At 46.0% G+C, this 23,961-nt stretch overlaps 1 protein-coding gene across 1 annotated transcript; it reads left to right on the top strand.

Annotated features, from left to right (window-relative positions):
• The first annotated feature begins 6,020 nt into the window (after positions 1-6,020).
• LOC149444345 (uncharacterized) lies at positions 6,021-21,550 on the top strand. Its single transcript, XM_089654625.1, has 2 exons — positions 6,021-6,158; positions 20,068-21,550. Exons 1-2 carry the CDS (start codon positions 6,102-6,104, stop codon positions 20,788-20,790), a joined length of 780 nt encoding a protein of 259 aa, XP_089510751.1. The 5' UTR covers positions 6,021-6,101; the 3' UTR covers positions 20,791-21,550.
• The last annotated feature ends 2,411 nt before the right edge of the window (positions 21,551-23,961 follow it).

Here is a 23,961-nt window from a genome sequence, read left to right as displayed (position 1 = left end):
GTTTATCTTCATCAGGAAGTTCAGGACTTTCCTTGACCACAAGTTCCTCTGCAGGCTGGTCCTATTCTGTAAAAGGAGGCCTATCCCCTGTCACTTCCTTGATCGGGGTTAAGTTCTCCGCTGGTGGAAGAGAGGCAGATACAATTCCAGGGCTTCCTCTGAGTATCTGCATTGTTCTTCATCTTGGCAGAAGGTGGAGAGGCAGGGACAATTGAAGCCAAGAAGGAATCACTACTGAACACACATGAATGAAGCAGGTTATGGTGCAACCCTTTGTGAGGTCATATGGTTCCCCGGGCACAACGTCATACATTAGCCACCATGGAGAAGGTTACTGCTTACCATGCATGAGCAGGACTCCTACATAGGATCCGGTTTGCCAACCCTAATGTGTTTGGGGTTGTGCACTATGATCCTATCTCCATGTCTCAATGAAAGAATTTTGATTGCACTCTCTTCTGCCAGATTTTGATGCCACTCCAGTTGCTTGGCTTGGCCATGCCAATGGTTTTGGATCCATCCATCAGGGGTCCTCACTGTTACAGGTTCAAGAATTTCCAAAAGTAAGACTATATGTCTTATATAGCCACTACGGTAGGTATATCATGAAATGGAGAATGTAGCCTTTGACCTTATGGACCATCTGGTTATAGGCCCACAAAACATCCGTGACATACTATGGTCAGCATTTTTGGTGTTCTTATTACAAAGTGCAAATCAGCCCCAGCAGAGTGCGGTTAAAATGCCTACAAACCTTTGTGGATGATATTGGGGGGGTGGGGGGTGATTTTCATATACAGCTATGGCAACACAGTTCAGAGAATACGTGTGATTGAAAGTTAAGGCCTTCATTTCACGGGATCCGCTTTGAATGCCCATAGGGTTAAACTACTGAAGAGCTTTCCTGTAGTGACAACTATTTGGTCTTTTTCATTAACACCATAATAGCAAATTTTGAAAAGTGGTCCTGAAACACTAGAGCAAAGTGGTTAAGCACATGTGCAGTGGAGACATAGAAGGGAGATTGGCCTATTTCAGTTCTCCTTCTCCCTGGACTCTTCACAGTACTTAGGGTTCTGCAGCTCCAGTTCTTCTCCCCCTTCTCCTACTTCTTGGTCCAGTAGGCGGGGCTATGAATAGCTGTGTTTTAGCCCCACCTTCTGGACCAGGGAATAGAAGAAGGGAGAGAAAAGCCAGAGATGCAGTACCCCGAGAGCTGTGAAGAGTCCAGGGAGAAGGAGAACAGAGCCAAGCAGTGCAGAGGAGGACTGTTTGTACTGTGAGATAGAGAGACACTTACTACTACACCCTGTGTCACTACTGACCTCTGAACTCTGTGTCACTTTCTTTTGACCTCTGAAATCTGTTATAGATGACTCAGAGGTCAGTAGTGAGAGACTTAGACATCAAAAGTAAGTAATGCAGAGTTCAAAGTTCAGTAATAACTCAGGGGTCAGGGTCAGTAGTAAGTGACACAGAAACCAGGAGTCAGGAGTAAGTGATGCAGAGTTCAGGAGTCAGTAGTAAGTAACACAGAGTTCAGGTATCAGTAGTAAGTAACACAGTGTTCAGGAGTCAGTAGTAAGTAACACAGAGTTCAGGAGTCAGTAGTAAGTAACACAGAGTTCAGGAGTCAGTAGTAAGTAACACAGAGTTCAGGAGTCAGTAGTAAGTAACACAGAGTTCAGGCGTCAGTAGTAACACCGAATTCAGGGGTCAGTAGTAAATAACAGAGTTAAGAGATCAGTAGTAAGTGATGCAGAGTTCAGGGGTCAGTAGTAAGTAACACCGAGTTCAGGGGTCATTAGTAACTAACACCGAGTTCAGGGGTCATTAGTAACTAAGACCGAGTGCAGGGGTCATTAGTAACTAACACCGAGTTCAGGGGTCATTAGTAACTAACACAGAGTTCAGGGGTCAGTAGTAACATGGAGTTCAGGAGTCAGTAGTAAGTGATGCAGAGTTCAGAGGTCAGTAGTAACACGGAGTTCAGGGGTCATTAGTAACTAACACAGAGTTCAGGAGTCAGTAGTAAGTAACACAGAGTTCAAGGGTCAGTAGTACGCAACACAGAGTTCAGGGGTCAGTAGTAAGTAACACCAAGTTCAGCGGTCAGTAGTAAGTAACGCAGAGTTCAAAGGTTAGTAATAAGTGATGCAGAGTTCAGGGGTCAGTAGTAAGTAACACAGAGTTCAGGGGTCAGTAATAAGTGATACAGAGTTCAGGGGTCAGTAGTAAGTAACACAGAGTTCAGGGGTCAGTAATAAGTGATACAGAGTTCAGGGGTCAGTAGTAAGTAACACATAGCTCAGGGGTCAGTAGTAAGTAGCACAGAGTTCAGGGGTCAGTAGTAAGTGATGCAAAGTTCATTGGTCAGTAGTAAATGGTCCAGAGTTCAGTAACATAGAGTTCAGGGATCAGTAATTACTCAGGGGTCGGGGTCAGTAGTAAGTGACTCAGGAGTCAGTAGTAAGTGATGCAGAGTTTATTGGTCGGTAGTATATGGTCCAGAGTTCAGTTGTAAGTGATGCAGACTTAATAGGTTAGTAACAAGTGATGCAAAGTTCAGAGGTCAATAATAAGTGACGCATAGTTCAGGGGTCAGTAATAACTCAGGGGTCAGTAGTAGGCTTACGTTCGACTCATGGGCCATTCATGTGTTCGCTGAACACACCAACGGTAAGGGCTTTCAGCTGACTGTTTCTCCCACCGTGCCCCACAATGCACTGTGCCCTGACAGTGTATTGTAATTGGCAAAAGCAATGCACCTGACCACAGATCAGGTGCAATGATTTGGCCAATCACAGCACATGATGACGTCACAAGGGGGTAACCCCACCCCCTTGTGACATCATCACAGTATGTAAGAACTGTCATCCTGGCACAGCTGACAGATGGCAGGAGCCAGCATTGAAAGTGGAGCATTTTTTTTTCTTTTTTAGGGTCGGCGTTTGTGGCGGGCATCGTGATTGCCGTTGGATCTACTTCGGGAGACATTTTTTTATTTTTGTTTTTAATAAAGGACTTTTCAAAAACTGTCCCCTATATTTTTTACTAAACTTTTTTTTTTGAGAATGGGTAACGGTGCAATATACTGCATACTCGATTAAATGGGGGGGCAGCATCTGGGGGCTTCCAGATTCCAATAAGCCCCCCACCTGCAGACCCCCACAACCACTGGTCAGAGTTGTGAGGAAGAGGCCCTTGTTCCCATCAACATGGGGACAAGGTGCTTTGGGGGCACTCAAAGCACCCCCCCATGTTGAGGGCATGTGGCCTTATATGCTTCAGGAGGGGGAGGGCGCTCACTCATCCCCCACTTTCCTGACCTCCTGGGCTGCATGCTCGGATAATGGTCTGGTATGGATTTTGAGGTGGACCCCACGTCATTTTTTAAATAATTTTGGCATTGATATTCCCCTCAAAATCCATACCAGACCCAAAGGGCTTGGTATGGATGGGAGTTTTTGAAAAAAAATGTTAATTGTCAGGCAAGTCTGACAATTCTTTTGACATTCAGCTGTTAGCAGGGAATCCCTCTGACAGCTGAAACATTAAAGCATTAAACATTAAAGAATGTTTCCCTACTAAAATTCCACACGACTTAATAATAGAACTCATGCAGTGTTTTAGTAGCTGAGCGATATCTTACCACATACTCAGATGCGGTAAGATACCACTTAGTAAATTGTCCCTGTTCAAAGTTCGCGGTCAAACTTTTGGTAGGTTCGAATGTCCGACAGCAAACCGAACAGGGGGATGTTCGGCCCATCACTAGTCAGTAGTAAATGGCACAGAGATCAGGGGTCAGTAGTAAGTCACCAACTTCTGACCCCTGAACAGGAGCCCCAAGGTCTAATGTTGGGCCCTGACCCCTCCGATGTACCTGTGCTGTACATTCCCTATTTAACACTGTATAATTCTATACCCATGCCCAACATTCAGCACGCCAATTTGTGCCACAACACACTATGCACACAACATTTTACCATCCACTGCCCAGTAGGCCCAACTTATAGTCTTGCACACAGGCCCACTGCTTTCATAAAGCACCCCTGATAGTAGTGCCCAGAGGACACTTCAGCTACAGAGAGAAAGTAGTTAGCAGCTCAAATGTTTCCCCAGTGCTAACCTGAAATGCCTTGTGCACCCAAGTGGGTAGCCCGGGGCAGTTGATGCATGTGCCGACAAAGGCCTCTGTCCACTTAGCAATGAAGTGTCCCCCAGTGAGATGAAAGATCAAACAGACCTCCAAGGCCTCAGACTGGGGAATTATTAACTAATGAATGTCTTTCTCACTGGGAATATGTGTCCTCCGATACAAGAGTTCATTGTACCACTCATCTTATCCAAGTGTCTCCGCAACCGTTGCAGTGTTGGCGATAGTTTATTCCCCTTTATTATAATCAGACATCCAATTCCACGACCATTCATTAACGGTTTCATGCCATTAAGGCTCCCTCCCTAGTGGTCCATCTCCAATTGCAACCAGGAGCAGACCAGCATTACGGAGGTCCCCATTCTGGCCAGGGGGTAGGGTACAAGAGTTCAATGCAGGACACGCATGAGAGCATTGCTATGTGTACGGTGGGGTTTCATTCCATTACTGGCTGTGCTGTTCTCCTCATATTTGTTATTTAACTGTGCATTGTATTACCAATTCTTATTTCACCATGTTGTTTCTATGTCTTGATCTGTTGCTGCCATCTGCTGGCCAGAATTTGCATGCTGCATGCCTTTGTTATAGCTAGTAAGTGTTTTCTCTGCTGGGCGTGGTTTTAGGCAAGCCTTGGTTCTGGTCACTTCCTGCAGCCATTTTATCTGCTATATAGCTGTGTGACAGGACATTCATTACCCTGGGCTTGTGAAGGCATCAGTTTTTGACCAGCAGTTAGCCTCAGGAAAGATATCACAGGACAGCATGAATACCTCTACTACCTTACAGTATTGTATCACTGTTTGTCGCTGTATTTTGGACCAAATAAACCCACGCTGATTTCATTCCCGTGTATACGTTTGGATCCATCTAACCTGAACATCTGCCGGTCCGGTCTGCTCCACTGCTTGGATACGAAGGTAGGAAGTTACACAGCCATTATTAGATATACCTTCATTCGCCTTCATGTGGGGACAGAACACTGGCAGTGAGGTAGCAGACGTATGTTGACTGGTGGAGTGGCACGGTTCGGCCTACCACCCTGAATGCAACACAAGTAAAGCAATAGGACAACTCCTGGGAGTGGGGTTCAACTCCATACTACCTACAGTGTTAGCTCATCTCTAAGCCGGGGGACTACAATAATATTAGACTTTTCACATGACTGCAGTTCCCGTCTGATCCTGGGCATTGATGAGCGCACCTCTGGCAAAAGTACCCCTAGTGCCCAGGCATTTTAGGCCCTGCCCACAAAATGGCGTAGTCAGTGTATCCATTCCAAACCACCCACCTTCAGACATTGAAGGGGAAAACCTCACATTTGTCCAAATTCCGATCAAGGTCTCTTATGATTGTCATGGGGAAATTGGGAAAGTGCATCAGCATTACTATTTAAATGTTCACGTTTGTAGTGAGTGATATCATTGAACCAAGCTACCCAGCAATGTTCTTCCGTCTTTAGTTTGGCAGTTTCCAAATAAGCAAGTGAATTGTTCACATACTGTTTCTCTATACCCTTTTGGGTTTTTTTAAAAAGGACAAGATCATATCTCCCAAGTCTATTTCACTTTTAGGGCCAGTATAGCAGTATCATAGTCCACTGTTCTAAGAATATAGAATATATTTTCTTCAGGTATACAATAGTCACACTTGTATAATTCCGTGTTACGTTGGATGTCGCAGGGTATTATAAAGAGGCTCTCACATCTACAAGGTGAAGTACATGCTAACTCTATGAATGGAGCCTCCATGCCCTTATGTTGACACAGCAGGGTTTCCATCTTGACCACTTTCGCTAAGTGGATTCTATAAATACTGACCTTAATCCTTCCTTGTCTAATCTCTTAGAGGGAGATATGTCTGTTGTGGAACTTGGCATTCAGAGTTTTACATAGACATGTACCAAGGAGCATGATAACCGACTGCTGGAAGAGGGGAGCCAGAGATGGATACCAAGTATCAGAGGAGCGGGAAGTCACACAGACAGATGGTGTCCCATTCTGTAAGTATTGGAATTCATGGAAGAGAGACAAAAGGGGGAGAGAGAGAGACTGACAAGGAAGAGAGAGACTGACGAGAGAGATAGACTGATGAGAGAGAGAGAGACTGACAAGGAAGAGAGAGAGACTGACAATGGAGAGAGACTGACAAGGAAGAGAGAGACTGACAAGGGAGAGAGAGACTGACAAGGGAGAGAGAGAGAGAGAGACTGACAAGGAAGAGAGAGAGACTGACAAGGGAGAGAGAGAGATTGACAAGGAAGAGAGAGACTGACAAGGGAGAGAGAGCGACTGACAAGGGGGAGAGAGAGAGAGAGACTGACAAAGAAGAGAGAGAGACTGACAAGGAAAAGAGAGAGAGACTGACAAGGGGAGAGAGGCTGACAAGGAAGAGAGAGAGAGAGACTGACAAGGAAGAGAGAGAGAGACTGACAAGGAAGAGAGAGAGAGAGAGACTGACAAGGAAGAGAGAGACTAACACGGAAGAGAGAGAGAGAGACTGACAAGAGAGAAACTGACAAGAGAGAGAGATTGACAAGAGAGAGAGAGACTGACAAGGGAGAGAGAGAGACTGACAAGGGAGAGAGACAGACTGAAAAGGGTGAGAGAGAGACTGACAAGGGAGAGAGAGAAAGACTGACAAGGGAGAGAGAGAAAGACTGACAAGGGAGAGAGAGAAAGACTGACAAGAGAGAGAGAGAGACTGACAAGGGAGAGAGATTGACAAGGAAGAGAGAGACTGACGAGAGAGATAGACTGATGAGAGAGAGAGAGACTGACAAGGAAGAGAGAGAGACTGACAATGGAGAGAGACTGACAAGGAAGAGAGAGACTGACAAGGGAGAGAGAGACTGACAAGGGAGAGAGAGAGAGAGAGACTGACAAGGAAGAGAGAGACTGACAAGGGAGAGAGAGAGATTGACAAGGAAGAGAGAGACTGACAAGGAAGAGAGAGACTGACGAGAGAGATAGACTGATGAGAGAGAGAGAGACTGACAAGGAAGAGAGAGAGACTGACAATGGAGAGAGACTGACAAGGAAGAGAGAGACTGACAAGGGAGAGAGAGACTGACAAGGGAGAGAGAGAGAGAGAGACTGACAAGGAAGAGAGAGACTGACAAGGGAGAGAGAGAGATTGACAAGGAAGAGAGAGACTGACAAGGGAGAGAGAGCGACTGACAAGGGGGAGAGAGAGAGAGAGACTGACAAAGAAGAGAGAGAGACTGACAAGGAAAAGAGAGAGAGACTGACAAGGGGAGAGAGGCTGACAAGGAAGAGAGAGAGAGAGACTGACAAGGAAGAGAGAGAGAGACTGACAAGGAAGAGAGAGAGAGAGAGACTGACAAGGAAGAGAGAGACTAACACGGAAGAGAGAGAGAGAGACTGACAAGAGAGAAACTGACAAGAGAGAGAGATTGACAAGAGAGAGAGAGACTGACAAGGGAGAGAGAGAGACTGACAAGGGAGAGAGAGAGACTGAAAAGGGTGAGAGAGAGACTGACAAGGGAGAGAGAGAAAGACTGACAAGGGAGAGAGAGAAAGACTGACAAGGGAGAGAGAGAAAGACTGACAAGAGAGAGAGAGAGACTGACAAGGGAGAGAGATTGACAAGGAAGAGAGAGACTGACAAGGGAGAGAGAGCGACTGACAAGGGAGAGAGAGACTGACAAAGAAGAGAGAGAGACTGACAAGGGAAAGAGAGAGAGACTGACAAGGGGGGAGAGGCTGACAAGGAAGAGAGAGAGAGACTGACAAGGAAGAGAGAGAGAGAGACTGACAAGGAAGAGAGAGAGAGAGACTGACAAGGAAGAGAGAGAGGGGCTGACAAGGAAGAGAGAGAGAGACTGGCAAGGAAGGGAGAGACTAACAAGGAAGAGAGAGAGAGAGAGAGACTGACAAGAGAGAGACTGACAAGAGAGAGAGACTGACAAGGGAGAGAGAGAGACTGACAAGGGAGAGAGAGAGACTGAAAAGGGAGAGAGAGAGAGACTGACAAGGGAGAGAAAGAAAGACTGACAAGGGAGAGAGAGAAAGACTGACAAGAGAGAGAGAGACTGACAAGAGAGAGAGAGAGAGAGACGAGAGAGAAAGAGAGTCCAACAAGAGAGAGAAAGACAGATAGAGAGAGAGGGAGAAGTATAGGGGAAGAAGGAAAGATGGAGAAGGAGATGGAGATAGGGAGAAGGAGGGAGGGAGAAGGAGAGAGGGAGAAGTAGAAGGATAGAAGGAGATGGAGAGGGGGAGAAGGAGAGAGGGAGAAGGAGAGAGGGAGAAGGAGGGAGGGAGAAGGCGAGAGGGAGAAACAGGGAGGTAGAACGAGAGAGAGAGAGAGGGAGGGGGGAGGGGGGGAGAGGTAGTGAGAGAGGATGGACAGATATAGAGAAGGAGAGGGAGAGAGAGATAGTAAACGAGGGGGAGGGAAAAAAAGGGATAGAAGGGAAAGGAAAAAAAGAGGAGAGAATGAGAGAGGGCAGAACAAGAGATAGAAAGAGATAGAAGAGATAGAAAGATGGGGAGAGACAGAGGGGATAGAAAGAAATACACGAAGAGAAAAAGATTGAAGGGGGGAGAAAGATAGAGAAAGGAGAGAGAAAAATGGATAGAGAGAAAGAGAGAGGATATAGAAGAGATAGAGCAGGGAGAGAGAAGAGAAGAGAGATTGGAAAAACAGGTAGGAAGAGAGAGAGGTGGGAGTGAACAATGAATCCAAAATATCCTATGATCAGGAAGTCAATGAAAACTGATAGCCAGTCATTCTGTAAGCATTAACAGTTCACTAGAGGGGGGAAAGATAGAAAGAGGGAAAAAAGAAAGAATAGAATGGGAGAGAAAGAAAGGAGAGAGGGAAAAAAGATAGAAATAGAGAGAGGAGAGAGAGAGATATGAGGATGTCTTGCTACTGGAGAATAAATTATACTTTATTTTACTTTTCATTGGTAAAATTTCAACCCATTTCAGGAGCCTCCTTTGTCATGATATTTAGAGATGAGCGAATCGAACATGACGAAGTGGAATTCGTTTCGAAGATTAGGAAAAATTCGATTCGCGCCGAATCCGAAAATTAGCAAACTTCGGATGCACGAATCGAATTTTCCCAAAAATGGCGGCGACATGTGTGGCGACGGAGCGGGGATCTCTGGGAAGGCGCGCAGACAAGACGCGCTGACCCATAATGCATTCATTCATGACATGTGATCGCATTAGCCAATCAGCAGCCAGCCAGCCAGCACTGTGTAATGGTGGAGCTATAAATCACGGCCATCTTAGAATTCTCCATTAGCCTCCGGTCATTCAAGAGAGACAGACCTGTCTGTATTAGGGACAGAGTTAGGGCCACAGAGACTTTAGGGCCACAGAATCGTTACTCAGGGACACAGAATCGTTACTCAGGGACACAGAATCGTTACTCAGGGACACAGAATTGTTACTCAGGGACACAGAATTGTTACTCAGGGACACAGAATCGTTACTCAGGGACAGACACAGAATTGTTACTCAGGGACACAGAATCGTTACTCAGGGACACAGAATCGTTACTCAGGGACACAGAATTGTTACTCAGGGACACAGAATCGTTACTCAGGGACACAGAATCGTTACTGAGGGACACAGAATCGTTACTGAGGGACACAGAATTGTTACTCAGGGACACAGAATTGTTACTGAGGGACACAGAATCGTTACTGAGGGACACAGAATTGTTACTCAGGGACACAGAATTGTTACTCAGGGACACAGAATTGTTACTCAGGGACACAGAATCGTTACTGAGGGACACAGAATTGTTACTCAGGGACACAGAATCGTTACTGAGGGACACAGAATCGTTACTCAGGGACACAGAATCGTTACTCAGGGACACAGAATCGTTACTCAGGGACACAGAATCGTTACTCAGGGACACAGAATTGTTACTCAGGGACACAGAATCGTTACTCAGGGACAGACACAGAATCGTTACTCAGGGACACAGAATTGTTACTCAGGGACACAGAATCGTTACTCAGGGACACAGAATCGTTACTCAGGGACACAGAATCGTTACTCAGGGACACAGAATCGTTACTGAGGGACACAGAATTGTTACTGAGGGACACAGAATCGTTACTCAGGGACACAGAATCGTTACTCAGGGACACAGAATTGTTACTCAGGGACACAGAATTGTTACTCAGGGACACAGAATCGTTACTTTCTGCTTCACAACCACTATTGTACGTTCAAAGAGTTAAATCCTGTTTTATGTTTGGGGTGCTTATTGAATTAAAGAGTATGTCAGACAACACGCAGAGGAGTGGCAGAGGAGGCAATGTTTCAGGAGCGAGCAGACGTGGCAGCAGAGGAAGGGGTCGAGGCAGCACTAGTCGCAGCCAGAGGCCAGTGCTCTCGGTGTCATCTAGCGGTCGTTTCTCCACCGACAACCCTGCCGTCATCGATTGGTTGACTCGGTCGTCTTCCTCTTCCCAGGTCACCTCTGACACCTACAGCCAACGGTCGGTGGGTACGTCAGACACAACCGTTAGTTGGCATGGCCCGGGAGCAAGCCCACTGAAATCACGTGTCCTCTACCTGCCCCTGTCCTTTGGTGTTCCCTCACCAAGCGAAGTATCGCATGCTGTGGGCTCAGCCCCACTGTACAGTGAGGAAGAGCTAACAGAGGGCGGTCAGGAACGGGGGGAGACATCCGCCTCTTCAGCAGCCAGGCGAAGAAGTACTGGCGAGGAGAGTGGCTCGGTAGCCGGTCTAGAGACAGGTCTGTCTCCTGACCCACACGCAGCCGAGGGGGCTAGTAGTGACGCGGAGACCCTAATTGATGATGATGAGGCTGATCGCACTTGGCAGCCTCGTCGTCATCAGGCTATTGCTTCCGCATCATCAGGAGAAGAGGGTGCCAGCTTGCCAGCGAACAAAACAGTCGGTGGGTTGCCCAGGAGGCAGCAGGGTCGCAGCAGTGTCAGTGGAGGCAAACGGCCACGGAGTAGAGCACCAGCTCCACTGCAGCCTACCACCACGGCCAGTAGTGGTGCCGGTGTGCACGGAGGAAGTAGCAGTCAGCCAGTGAGGAGTAGCGGGGGCAAAGTTTCCTACTCGGCGGTGTGGCAATTTTTCGTCAAGCCGCCCGAGGAAGTAAAAGTAGCCGTATGTCGACTATGTGGCCAGAAAGTCAAGCGTGGCCAGGGGGCCCATGTTGGGACTACAGCGTTGCGTCAGCATATGCAGCATCGCCATTCGGTGGCCTGGGAAAACCGTGATAAAGATACGGCGGTTCTGCCTGCCCCAGCCCCCGCTCCATCACCCGCTCCGTTACTTGCTCCGTCACCCGACGTCAATCGCCCTCTATCAGCCAGCCAAGGCTCCAACACCTCTGCTGAGGGGAGTTGTCGCTCGTTGGCATCTTCCGCTCGTTCAGATGCTCCTTCTCCTGCTACTCCTCTTCACGGATTCCGTCAGCAGTCTTTCTTGGAATCCGTTTCCAAGAGACAACAGTTTGCGAGCACGCACCCGACGGTGCAGAAGCTGAACGTCCTCCTGTCCAAGTTGCTGGTGCTGCAGTCCCTCCCTTTCCAAGTGGTGGACTCAGCACCTTTCCGAGAAATGATGGCTTGTGCCGAGCCGCGGTGGAGAGTGCCAAGCCGGCATTTCTTTGCCAAAAAGGCAGTGCCAGCCCTGCATTCACATGTAGAAGAGATGGTGGGCCAGTCTTTGAGCATGTCGGTCTCTGCCAAAGTGCACGGCAGCGCCGACGTGTGGAGCTGTAACTACGGTCAGGGACAGTACATGTCATTTACGGCCCACTGGGTGAACGTGGTGCCGTCACAGCCGCACCAGCAACTTGGACAGGTCACGCCGCTTTTGCCTCCACGTTTGCACGTCCTTGGTCCAGCAAAGATGTCCGCCTCTACCACCTCTTCTTCCGCCGTGTCCTCAGCCGCCACCCCCGTGCCAAGTCCCATTACCCGACCGGCATATCACATGTGCAGGGCGCAACGGTGTCACGCTGTGCTGCACCTGGTATGCCTTGGCGAACGTAGTCACACAGGGGAGGAACTTCTGAGTGTAATGAACAGAGAAATCGACAGATGGCTGTCTCCGCGCAAACTGAAAATCGGAACCATGTTGACCGACAACGGAAAGAACATGGTGTCTGCTCTGCGTCAAGGAAGGTTGTGCCATGCGCCATGCATGGCTCACGTGTTCAATCTGGTTGTCAAGCGGTTCCTAAAATCCACCATCCCACTGCAAGACATCCTTAAAATGTCACGTAAACTTTGCATGCATTTCAGCCATTCCTACACCGCAAAGCACACCCTCCTTGAGCTGCAGCGGCAGAACGGAATTCCACAGCATCGCCTGATCTGCGACGTTGCAACAAGGTGGAATTCAACCCTACATATGTTAGACCGCCTTTACGAACAGCGAAAGGCCATCACCGATTTCCTGATGTTACAAGCGGATAAAGGTACTCCCCTGTGTAACTTAGATGTCAGCCATTGGCAGCTCATGCGTGACACCTGCCGCTTGCTCAGGCCCTTTGAGGAGGCCACGCTATTCGTGAGTCGGCAGGACTATGGGATGAATGACGTCATTCCTCTGTTGCACGTCCTGGAACAAATGCTGTTAACAATGGCTGGTCAGGGTGCGGTAGACGTGGCGCACAGATCTCAACGCCACATGACCCCTGTGGGGGCAGGACAGGAAGAAGAGGAGGAGGTAGAGGAGGACATTGGTGCTCAGGAATTATTGAGTGAAATGGGTGGTTTTTCCACTCAGCGGACAGGAGTGGAGGAGCAGGAGCATCTGGTAGAGGAGGAAGAGGAGACAGAGGACCCAGACGCACCGTGGCAGTATGCTGTGGAGATGGAGGCAGGGAGTCCCTCGCATTCCTTGGCACAAATGGCCCATAGCATGCTCGGTTGCTTGCGTAGCGACAGCCGAATAATAACCATCAGACAGAGGGATGACTTATGGCTGTCCACCTTGTTGGACCCTCGCTACCGTTCAAAAATGGTGGCCTTTTTCACACCTGCTGAGAGGGAGGCCAAAATAAAGTACTATAAAAACCACCTATGTAGTCAGTTGGTCTCTGCCTTTCTGCGCCAACGTCCATCCTCAGACACTGTGGGCCCTGTGCGCTCGCGTTCCGCTGCCATGGCAGCAGGGGAGGGGTGGGGTGGTAGGAGCAGTGGCAGCTCCACCAGCAGCGGCTGCCTCAGTCTGCAGTCGATGATGAGTAGCTTTCTTCACCAGCGCAGTGAGGAAACTACTAACCAGCCGCAGCAGCAGCAGCATCAGGTGGACCTGGAGCAGGACCTCAAACAACAGGCTCGGGCCTACTTGGACAGCACCCTGCCAACCGAGGTAGACAATCCCCTTGACTACTGGGCAACGAAACTTGACCTTTGGCCCCAACTAGCTGAATTTGCCCTTGAAAGGCTGTCATGCCCGGCCAGTAGCGTGGCATTGGAGCGCGTGTTTAGTGTGGCAGGAGGTATTGTAACTCCGCGGAGGACACGACTGTCCACCCAAAGTGTGGAGAGACTCATGTTTGTGAAAATGAATCAGGCGTGGATTAGTCTGGATTTCAAACCACCAGTTCCTGACACAACTGACTAAATCCGCCATGATTCATGCCCCAAACATGTTATTATTTTTAACATAGGCCTCTGTATGGCCTTCAATTTAAGCTGCTTACGCTTCGCCACTCTGCCATGGGCCCCTGTACCGCCTCCTCTTGCTGCTGCCAGGTCCAGAGTGTGTCATGGGTCCCTGTACGGCCTCCCATTGCTGCTGACTTCATCGCCAGACTCTGCCATGTGCCACTTTCAGGTCTCCTTACACTGTTGGTGGGTTCCATTTTGTGATAGGGTGCTGTATGGCCTTCCATTGCTGCTGCCTCCACCGCCACCCTGCGCCATGTGCCTCTGTCGTCTGCTCACGCTGCTGACGGCTTCCGCTTTTTAACCGAGGCCTGTGTTTGGCTTCCGAATACTGCTGCATCCACCGCCACCCTGCGCCATGTGTCTCTGTCGTCTGCTCACGCTGCTGACGGCTTCCGCTTTTTAACCTAGGCCTGTGTTTGGCTTCCGAATACTGCTGCCTCCACCACCACCCTGCGCCATGTGCCTCTGTCGTCTGCTCACGCTGCTGACGGCTTCCGCTTTTTAACCGAGGCCTGTGTTTGGCTTCCGAATACTGCTGCATCCACCGCCCGCCCACTGCTGCTGCCAGGCCCGTAATCTGTCATGGGCCCCTGTACCGCCTCCTCATGCTGCTGCCAGGTCCAGAGTGTGTCATGGGTCCCTGTACGGCCTCCCATTGCTGCTGTCTCCATCGCCACACTCTGCCATGTGCCACTTTCAGGTCTCCTCACACTGCTGGTGGGTTCCATTTTGTCATAGGGTGCTGTATGGCCTCCCATTGCTGCTGCCTCCACCGCCACACTGTGGCTCCACACTCTGGTTTTGGCCCCGTGACTGCCCAAATGAGTGAAGTGTGCGGTGATTCTAAGATCGACGGCACTCATCTGCATGTCATACTGACTGACAGTATTAGTTCTCTTCCCCAGCAGACTCCAAGGGCATTTAAATTAAAGGTACAGTGTTCTGCACTAATATAAAGGCTCTCTGAAGCCTAGAAACACCCTTTTTATAAGTTAAATTCGCAGCGAATATATTCGCCTCGAATCGAATTTATTCCGCGAATTCGGCGAATCAGCCGAATCGAATTTTTGAATAATTCGCTCATCTCTAATGATATTAATGAAAACAATGAAATAAACAAAATACCAACATTTTAACATCCCAATGAATAAAACTGTAAAAAACAAATACAAACATTGTGCCTTTACAAGTTATCAAGGTGCTCAAATCACCCATATATCTCTTATTATCTTTCATCTATTGCCATGATATGCATGGGGCACTCTTGCCATGTGCATGATTGGCCACAAAATCACCAAAACTGCTATAAAGAAAAATAAAGGGGGTCATTAATGTTAAAAGCTTGCCAGACTTGCTTTTATTTCTCTTCCTTGTTTTGTGTATGGGGCTCTGTTGTCCTACGTATACATGGTAGGTACAACAGTCACAAGCAACCCCCCACATATTGGGCTTCCCCATTTGTATTGGTTCCAGTTGCTGTATCATGTATCTTTTATATTGCAAAACTGCTACTCTATGTACTGGTTACAGCACATCAACTGCTGGCCTTGTGATCTAACCGGGATGGCTTGCTCCAACGCAATTCTCAGTCTATTAACACTGCTTTACCAGGGGTGTATTGGAGGTGAAATCTGTAGTAAATCACAAAACAATTTAATATAAATGGTGTACATCGAATTGGCATATGTTTCCAAAAATATAACACTACTTCATGTCACATGGTTTTGTACATTCTATTGCAACTGTCTGTACATGCAACGTAACCCACCAGGTGTAACCGAATCATCCCACACATATACGGCATCCACAGGGGCATTTAAGGGGATTTAAGGGCATTTAAGGGGAAACACCCCCAAAACTTCAGAAGCTGGGGACTGAAGTAACAACGTTAGGGCCACATGTAGGGCCAACTTGCCCTACATGTGGGGAGTCTTCTGTGAATGCGCTCACTAATGCCCAGGACCAGGTGGGGCCGTGGTAATGTGAAATAAACATTAAGGCTACACTCCGTATTTAGAAATGACCTGTTCACCTTGCACAGTTACACGATACAATTGAGGTTCTCTTGCTGTGAGAGACTCTTTTCCATGACACCGTATTCTTCTTCCCGAATGTAGCATTCTCAGGGGGACACTGCTGAGCCTGTGTCCTGCTCCACCAGCCTAGTTTTCCTTTCACCTCACTCCCAGTGATAGAGTAGGGGTCCTGCCATGCAAAACCCAGCAAAGCATGATCCAATTTGCTCCTGCTGGGAAAAAAATTCCTTCCTGATCCCCCGAGAGGCAATCGGATATTCCCTGGATCAACTATACTTATAAATGTTATATCCATTTATATTCTGTGTATCTAAGAAAGAATCCAGGCGTTTTTTGAAGCAATCCACTGAGCTGTCCAGAACCAACTCTTGAGGGAGTCTATTCTTCTTCCAGAATGTAGCATTTTGAGGGGGACACCGCTGAGCCTGTCTCCTGCTCCACCAGCCTAGCTTTCCTTTCACCTCAATCCCAGTGATAGAGTAGGGGTCCTGCCAAGAATTAAGTGGGGAGCCCTATGCGGGCTCAACATTTTTAAAGGGATATAAATTGATTTTATCTTATTGCCACACATTGTAGCACATCAATATGTCTGCCTTCAGCTATGTCCACACTGAAAGACAAGAGCCTCCAAGGCATATGACATTGTGGACTCACCCCTAGGAGAAGGGGAAACTGTATGTGTATCTTTTTAAAAGTAATATCAACCTCTAATTTGGATAAAGGATGGCCCATGGACATAGTGTATCTAGATTCTGCTAAGCCATTTGCTAAGGCAACAATTCATTTACAAATTAAAGTCTTTTGGCATTCATGGTATTGTAGGTACCTGGTTAGAAAACAGGTTGCAGAAGCACATCCAGGAGGTGGTGGTTAATGGCATATTTTCTGAATGGTCTGGAGTTGTGAGTGGGCTCTGTCCTAGGACCAATTCTGTTCATAAATTATAAAGATTCTCAGTGTTTGCTGAAGATACAAAGCTATGCAGGTCAATAACTTTAGAATGGGATATAGAAACTTTACAAGAGGTCCTAATTATAATTAAGGGGTGGGCAGCTATATGGCAAATGGGATTTAATATTAAAAAATGTAATACAGTTGGGAGCTCAAAATATGCATTCACGTTACATGCTAAAGGGAGAACCTCTGGGGAAAAAAAATCAAGGTTGGAAAAGGATCTGGAGGTCCTAGTAGGTGACAAATTCAGCAATAGCATACAATGCCAAGCTGCATCAAGCAAGGCCAGCAGACTATCGTGCATTAAATATGATATATTCTCAAGAGATAAAATTATAATTCTTCCACTTTACAAAACTATGGTATGGCCCCATCTTAAGTATGGTGTCCATTTCTGGTCAGCAGTCCTCTGGAAGGATGTGCTGGAACTGGAGAGAGTCCAGAGAAGGGCAACAAAGCTAATAAGGGGCCCGGAGGACCTAAGTTAGGAGGAACGACTACAAACATAAAAACTGATTCTCCCTGGAGAGGAGATGCTTAAGAGGGGATATGATCACAATATACAAATCTTTAAATGGTGACTCATTGGGAGGAAACTATTTAATCTTAGGTCTCTAAAAAAGTATCGTGGCCACACAATGAAGTTACATAGTCACATAGTTAGTCTGGTTGAAAAAAGACAAAAGTCCATCCAGTTCAATCATTAAAAAAAAAAAAAAAGTTATAATCCCATACCTACAGTTGATTCAGAGGAAGGCAAAAAAAAACATGATCCAATTTGCTCCTGCAGGGGAAAATAATTCCTTCCTGATCCCCTAAGAGGCAATCGGATATTCCCGGGATCAACTTTACCTATAAATGTTAGTATCCAGTTATATTCTGTGTATCCAAGAAAGAATCCAGGACTTTTTTGAAGCAATCCACTGAGCTGACCAGAACCAACTCTTGAGGAAGTATATTCCACATTTTCACAGCTCTTACTGTGAAGAAACCTTTCTGTGTTTGGAGCAGGGGTGGACTGATCATTTGGAAACTCGGGCACTTCCCGAGGGCCCGAGTTCAGTAGGGGGCCCCATGAGATGCCCCTGGTACCTTTTTCATAGGCTTTTTTGAGTTTGAGTAAAGACACAGGGGGCCCATGATCCCCTATTGCCCGGGGGCCCCATGAGTTGTCAGTCCACCCCTGGTTTGGAGATTACATTTCTTTTCCTCTAGACATAAAGAGTGCCCCCTTGTCCTCTGTGATGACCTCAGGGTGAATAGCTATACACCGAGTTCACTATGAACCACTGATGTATTGGATTACAATAATTTCAATAGTAAACTGCGTAAGGGATTCTTTCCTGTCTGAGCGGTAATGATGAGGATGTGGAAAAATGGTAGTGACATGAACACACACAGACATCGAACTGGATGGACCATTGTCTTTTTTCAACCTTACCAACTATATAACTATGTAGCCACTCTATTTGCACTACTTTACTATTATATATAATGGAGGAACAGGGGCAGACTGACCATTTGGAAACTCGGGCACTGCCTGAGGGCCCGGGGTCAGTAGGGGGCCCCATGAGATGCCCCTGGTACCTTTTTCATAGGCTTTTTTGAGTTTGGGCAAGGACACACTGGCCCCATGATCCCCTATTGCCGGGGGCCCCATGAGTTGTCAGTCCGCCCCTGTGGAGGAAGTATACTCAAAGGTACCTTGGATGAAACCTGGATGAAAGAACCATGCCCATGTCTAACCATGATATATAATTTGCCCCACTGACTGTAATTTAATAAACCAACAATGATAGTTACTCATAGTAATTATTCATATGGGCTATGGACCATTATCAACTCTAAAGTGTGACAGTCATCATATGCCACATATGTGACCCAATTATCATTATAGAATTCATTTCACGTGGATTAAAAAGAAAAAGTATCAAGAAAAGTATTCTTTAACCACTTCCAGTCCGGACACTTTTACCCCCTTCCTGACCAGGGCAATTTTCAGCTTTCAGCGCTATCACACTTTGAATGACAATTGCGCTGTCATGCAACACTGTACCCATATGAATTTTTTACCATTTTTTTGAGACAGATAAAACTTTATTTTGGTGATATTTATTCACCGCTGGGATTTTTATTTTTTTTGCTGTGTAAATAAAAATGTCCAAAACGTTTGAAAAAAAGTGTTTTTCTTATAAAATTTTGCAAATAAATAATATTTCATCATAAATCTTGGCCAAAATGTATTCCATTATCTTTTTAGTAAAAAAATAAAATAAGCCAAATTAGTTTATAACCAAAAATTATAATTTTTAAACATTTTATTTTACATTTTTATATTATTTTTTATTTTATTATTTTTTTTTTTTACATACTGTCACCCTAGTAGTACAGGGTCACCATGGTGACCCTGTACTACTTTTGGGGGGTGATGAAGATTTTTTTTTTTTTTACACTGATTGCTTTTACACCCATATAGGTTGTAAAAGCAATCATTTCTCTTTCTCTCTGTCTGCATTCTTGCAGCCATTGAGAACTACTGAGTGAGCTGTGATTGGTCACAGCTTGTCACCATGGTACAAGGCTGTTGTGAATAGCCTTGTACCATGTGACCTCTGTGATCATTCGCAGATTTCACACGTAGTAAGCAATGATGTCAGAAGTGACATCTTGCTTACTACTTTGCATGTGATCACTGATTGGCCAATCAGTGATCACATGATCGGGACCTCGTACAGAGGTCCCGTCCGACGATTGGTGTTTCACTGTGTCCGGAGGACACAGCGGGCACCGGGTCGCGGTGCTGCGTGCTCCCAAGGAGCACGCACAGCTAGAAATGGCGGGTGCCGTTTATGAACGGCAACCCTCCCCTGGAGTACCACCGCCCTGCCATCGGGAAGTGGTTAAAATATTCAATTATTCATATGGTCTTGGCCAAACAAACATTTGCTCTCTGTTTCTCCTTTGACTGCAATGAAGAATACTTTCCTGGTCTGGCAGGTATTGACCAGTTTGGGTAAGGCATGTAATCGTTTCATGATGTAACCGTTATCAAGTCTTAAGTGTGACAGTCATTATATGACGCACATATTACCCAATTATTATTATACAGTAAGTTTCAAAGTAATATCAAAAATAGTTACTCATTCTTTTTTCTTGACAGATTCCTTAAAAGTTTATTTCTCCAGAGATGGAAAGCCATGTATAAAAGTCACTTAAACAATACAGAACAATTAATATTTGAACTTTCTATTTCTTTTCAGCTCTCACCTAAACTAGAAGTACGTGGGTCTGGGGATGAGGAAGTGGCAGTCCGTAACAACTACGTGGCTAATCTGGGTAAAAATTCCAGCGTAACATCCTTACCTCCCGCACTAACTAAAGACCGGAAATATCCGAGTCTTGAATCTCTTCAGTCTAACCCATCAAAGATTTCTGCTAGGAATGAGCTGGTGTCAAGCGAGAAGGTCAGCAGAAAGTTTGAGCCTTTGAAACCATCTTCCTTGGTGGAAACCCAGAACTCGGACATTCATCTCCAGAGGCGGCCAATTAAGCTGGCTCCACTCAACCTCCCGGAAGAAGTCAAGGAGGCACAGCTCAAAAAGATGAAAGATGAAGTCTACCTGGCTAAAAAGAGTTACAAGAAAACTGACAAGACGATGAAAGCCATAAATGATCGTCCCATGAAGAGAGATCCTTTAAACAAAGTTGGCATGGGCGAGGAGATTCTGGAGGAAGTTAGGGTAGAAGGTCTACAAAATTACAAGTCAAACACTGTTCTGTTATCCGGAAATATTGGAGAAAGATTGTCAAGTTCTTCAACAATTAAAATCAAAAGTGGACAAGTTCATGATTCAGTTCCAAAAATAGCCACTGTGGATTCCACTGATATTTCTGTCAAAGGGCGCTTTAACCACCCAAAAAGTTACAGTACGAGTCCCAGTAAACTGAAACCAGTGAAACTCAATAAACTGAGTATAAATTAGGCAAGCCATACATGACACAAAGATAGTCTAAATCAGGGCCGGATCTAGGGGGGGTGCTGGGGTGGGCTGTGCCTACCCAGATTTTAGCTGTGCCCCCCCCCAGATTTTAGCTGTGCCCCCCCCCCCCAGGTCTCTGAGAGGGCATCCACTGATCCATGAGTCAGCCTGATGCAGACAGTTGATGTAAGGGGGCACTCTGTTGGGGACAATTGATGTAAGGGAGACTCTGATGGGACACCTGATGTAAGGGGACACTTTAATGGAGACTGTGATGTAAGGGAGCACTCTGATTGGAACCCTGGTGTAAGGAGGAACTCTGATAGGGAGCCTGATGTAAAAAGGCATTCTGATAGAGACCTAGATGTAAGGGTGGGACAGGTTCTGTGCCAGCCTAATACACACTAGTGTTTCCCAGGTTGTAACACTGTGACAGATTCTCAGTGACACACACAGTGTTGACATTCTGCCCCCTGACTTTTTTTACTGCACCCCCAGATCAGATAGGCTAGATCCGGTTCTGGTCTAAATCCATTTCTTCATCTTTATAAATATGAGTTCATATAGACATTTGGCTCATAGAATTTGGAAAAAAATAGAAAATTTTCTTTTAGAATCTAGAGGCATTTGGTAAATTGCTATGGACATTGACCAATATCAGTCTTAAAATGTATGTAAACCTTAACAACTTTCCTTGTTTGGTCCATTTTGGTCTGTTAAAGTGTTTGAAAACCTAAAAAAAATCATGTTGCTGGCTCTTTAATGTATTTTATGTGCTGTAATTTTTGGGTGTTGTTTAGCTCAAGGTACTGTAGCTCAACAGTAAGTAGAGTTTTTTTTAACCAATGATACCACAAAGCTCCTAATTCACTCCCTGTTCATCTCTCGCCTCGACTACTGGAACTCCCCCCTCATTGGCTTACCTTTACATAGGCTATCCCCCCTCTAGTCCATCATGAATACTGCTGACAGGCTCATCCACCTTACCAACCGTTCAGTGTCTGCTAGCCCTCTCTGCCAATCCCTCCACTGACCTCCACTCAGTGTCCTCCACCCCTCTCTGACAATCCCTTCACTGGTCTCCACTCAGTATCCTCCATCCCTCTCTGCCAATCCCTCCACTGACCTTCATTCAGTGTCCTCCACCCCTCTCTGCCAATCCCTCCACTGGTCTCCACTCAGTATCCTCCATCCCTCTCTGCCAATCCCTCCACTGGCCTCCATTCAGTGTCCTCCACCCCTCTCTGCCAATCCCTCCACTGGCTTCCACTCAGTGTCCTCCATCCCTCTCTGCCAATCCTTTCACTGGCCTCCACTCAGTGTCCTCCACCCCTCTCTGCCAATCCCTCCACTGGCTTCCACTCGCCAAACAAATAAAATTAAAATTACAACAACTTACAAAGCCATCCACAACTCTGCCCCCAGCTACATCACCAACCTGGTCTCAAAATATCAACCAAACCGCTCTCTTCTATCCTCCCAAGACCTTCTGCTCTCTAGTCTCCTGTCACCTCCTCCCATGCTCGCATCCAGGACTTCTCCCGAGCTTCTCCCATCCTATGGAACTCCCTACCAGTGACATCCAACCAGTGAAGTCCAATTAGTGATGTCCAACCAGTGACGTACAACCAGTCACATCCAACCAGTGACGTCCAATCAGTGGTGTCCAACCAATGACATCGACCAGTGACATCCAACCAATGACATCCAACCAGTGACGTCCAACCAGTGATGTCCAACCAGTCACGTCCAACCAGTCACATCCAACCAGTCACGTCCAACCAGTCACGTCCAACCAGTCACGTCCAACCAGTCACATCCAACCAGTCACGTCCAACCAGTCACGTCCAACCAGTCACGTCCAACCAGTCACATCCAACCAGTGATGTCCAACCAGTGACATCCAAGCGGTAACGTCCAACCACTGACATCTAACCAGTGAAATCCAAGCAGTGATGTCCATCAAGTGATGTTCAATCAGTGACATCCAAGCAGTGATGTCTAACCAGTGATGTCCAACCAGTGACATCCAAGCGGTAACGTCCAACCAGTGACATCTAACCAGTGACATCTAACCAGTGACATCCAAGCAGTGATGTTCAATCAGTGACATCCAACCAGTGACATCCAACCAGTGATTTCCAACCACCCCTTGCATACCTCCCAGTACTCTGAGATTGAAAAAAAGAGACATTGTTAGCACAAAATATGCAGACATAGAAAACACCTCTGCCACGTCTCAGCCCTAAGGGTCATTCCATTTTTTTCCATCTATTCGGTCACATTTTTTCAAAGAAAAAACAGATGAGTTCACATCAGTTTTACATCCATTTTCATCCATTGTCATCTGTTTACATCAGTTTACATTTGTTTTTCATCCATTTTCATCAGTTTTCATCCATATACATCAGTTTCACCTTCATTTTCATCCATTTTTGTCCTTTTACATCTGTTTTTATATTTTCATCCTCTTACATCTGTTTTACATCCATTTTCATTCATTTAGATCTGTTTTTCATCCGTTTACATCCGTTTTTCATCAATTTTTTCATCCATTTACATCAGTTTTATATTTGTTTTCATCTATTTTACATCTGTTTTCATTCATATACATCAGTTTTACCTTCATTTTCATCCATTTTTGTCCGTTTAAATCCATTTTTTATGTTTTCATCCTCTTACATCTGTTTTACATCCATTTTCATTAGTTTAGTTCTGTTTTTCATCTGACTACATCCAGTTTTCATCAATTTACATCAGTTTTACATCCATTTTCATCCGTTTACATCCATTTTACATCCATTTTCATCTATTTTCATCCGTTTCATCCATTTACATCAGTTTTACATCCATTCTCATCCATTTTTCCATCCGTTTTACATCTGTTTTCATCCGTTTTCATCCGTTTCCTTCCATTTACATCAATTTTACGTCCGTTTTCATCCATTTTCAACCATTTTACATATGTTTTCATCCATGTACATCAGTTGTACTTACGTTTTCAGCATTTTTTTCATGCGTTTTTCTTTCGTTTTCATCCGTTTACATCTAATTTACATCCATTTTCATTTGTTTTCACCTATTTAAATCAGTTTTTATCCATTTACATCCATTTTTCATCCATTTTCATTAGTTTTTTCACCTGTTTTTCATCCGTTTTCATCCGCTTCATCC

This window comes from Staurois parvus, unplaced genomic scaffold (assembly GCF_062004578.1).
Source record: "Staurois parvus isolate SC_StPar_1 unplaced genomic scaffold, SC_StPar_1.0 ptg000783l, whole genome shotgun sequence".
Classification (NCBI taxonomy): Eukaryota; Metazoa; Chordata; class Amphibia; order Anura; family Ranidae; genus Staurois; species Staurois parvus.
This window is presented reverse-complemented; position numbering and strand designations above follow the sequence as displayed.

Coding starts and splice junctions, on each gene's coding strand:
- LOC149444345 (XM_089654625.1), top strand. CDS start 6,102: ATGGATACCAAGTATCAGAGGAGCGGGAAGTCACACAGACAGATGGTG. Junction 6,159..20,067: donor GACAGATGGTGTCCCATTCT/GTAAGTATTGGA, acceptor ATTTCTTTTCAG/CTCTCACCTAAACTAGAAGT.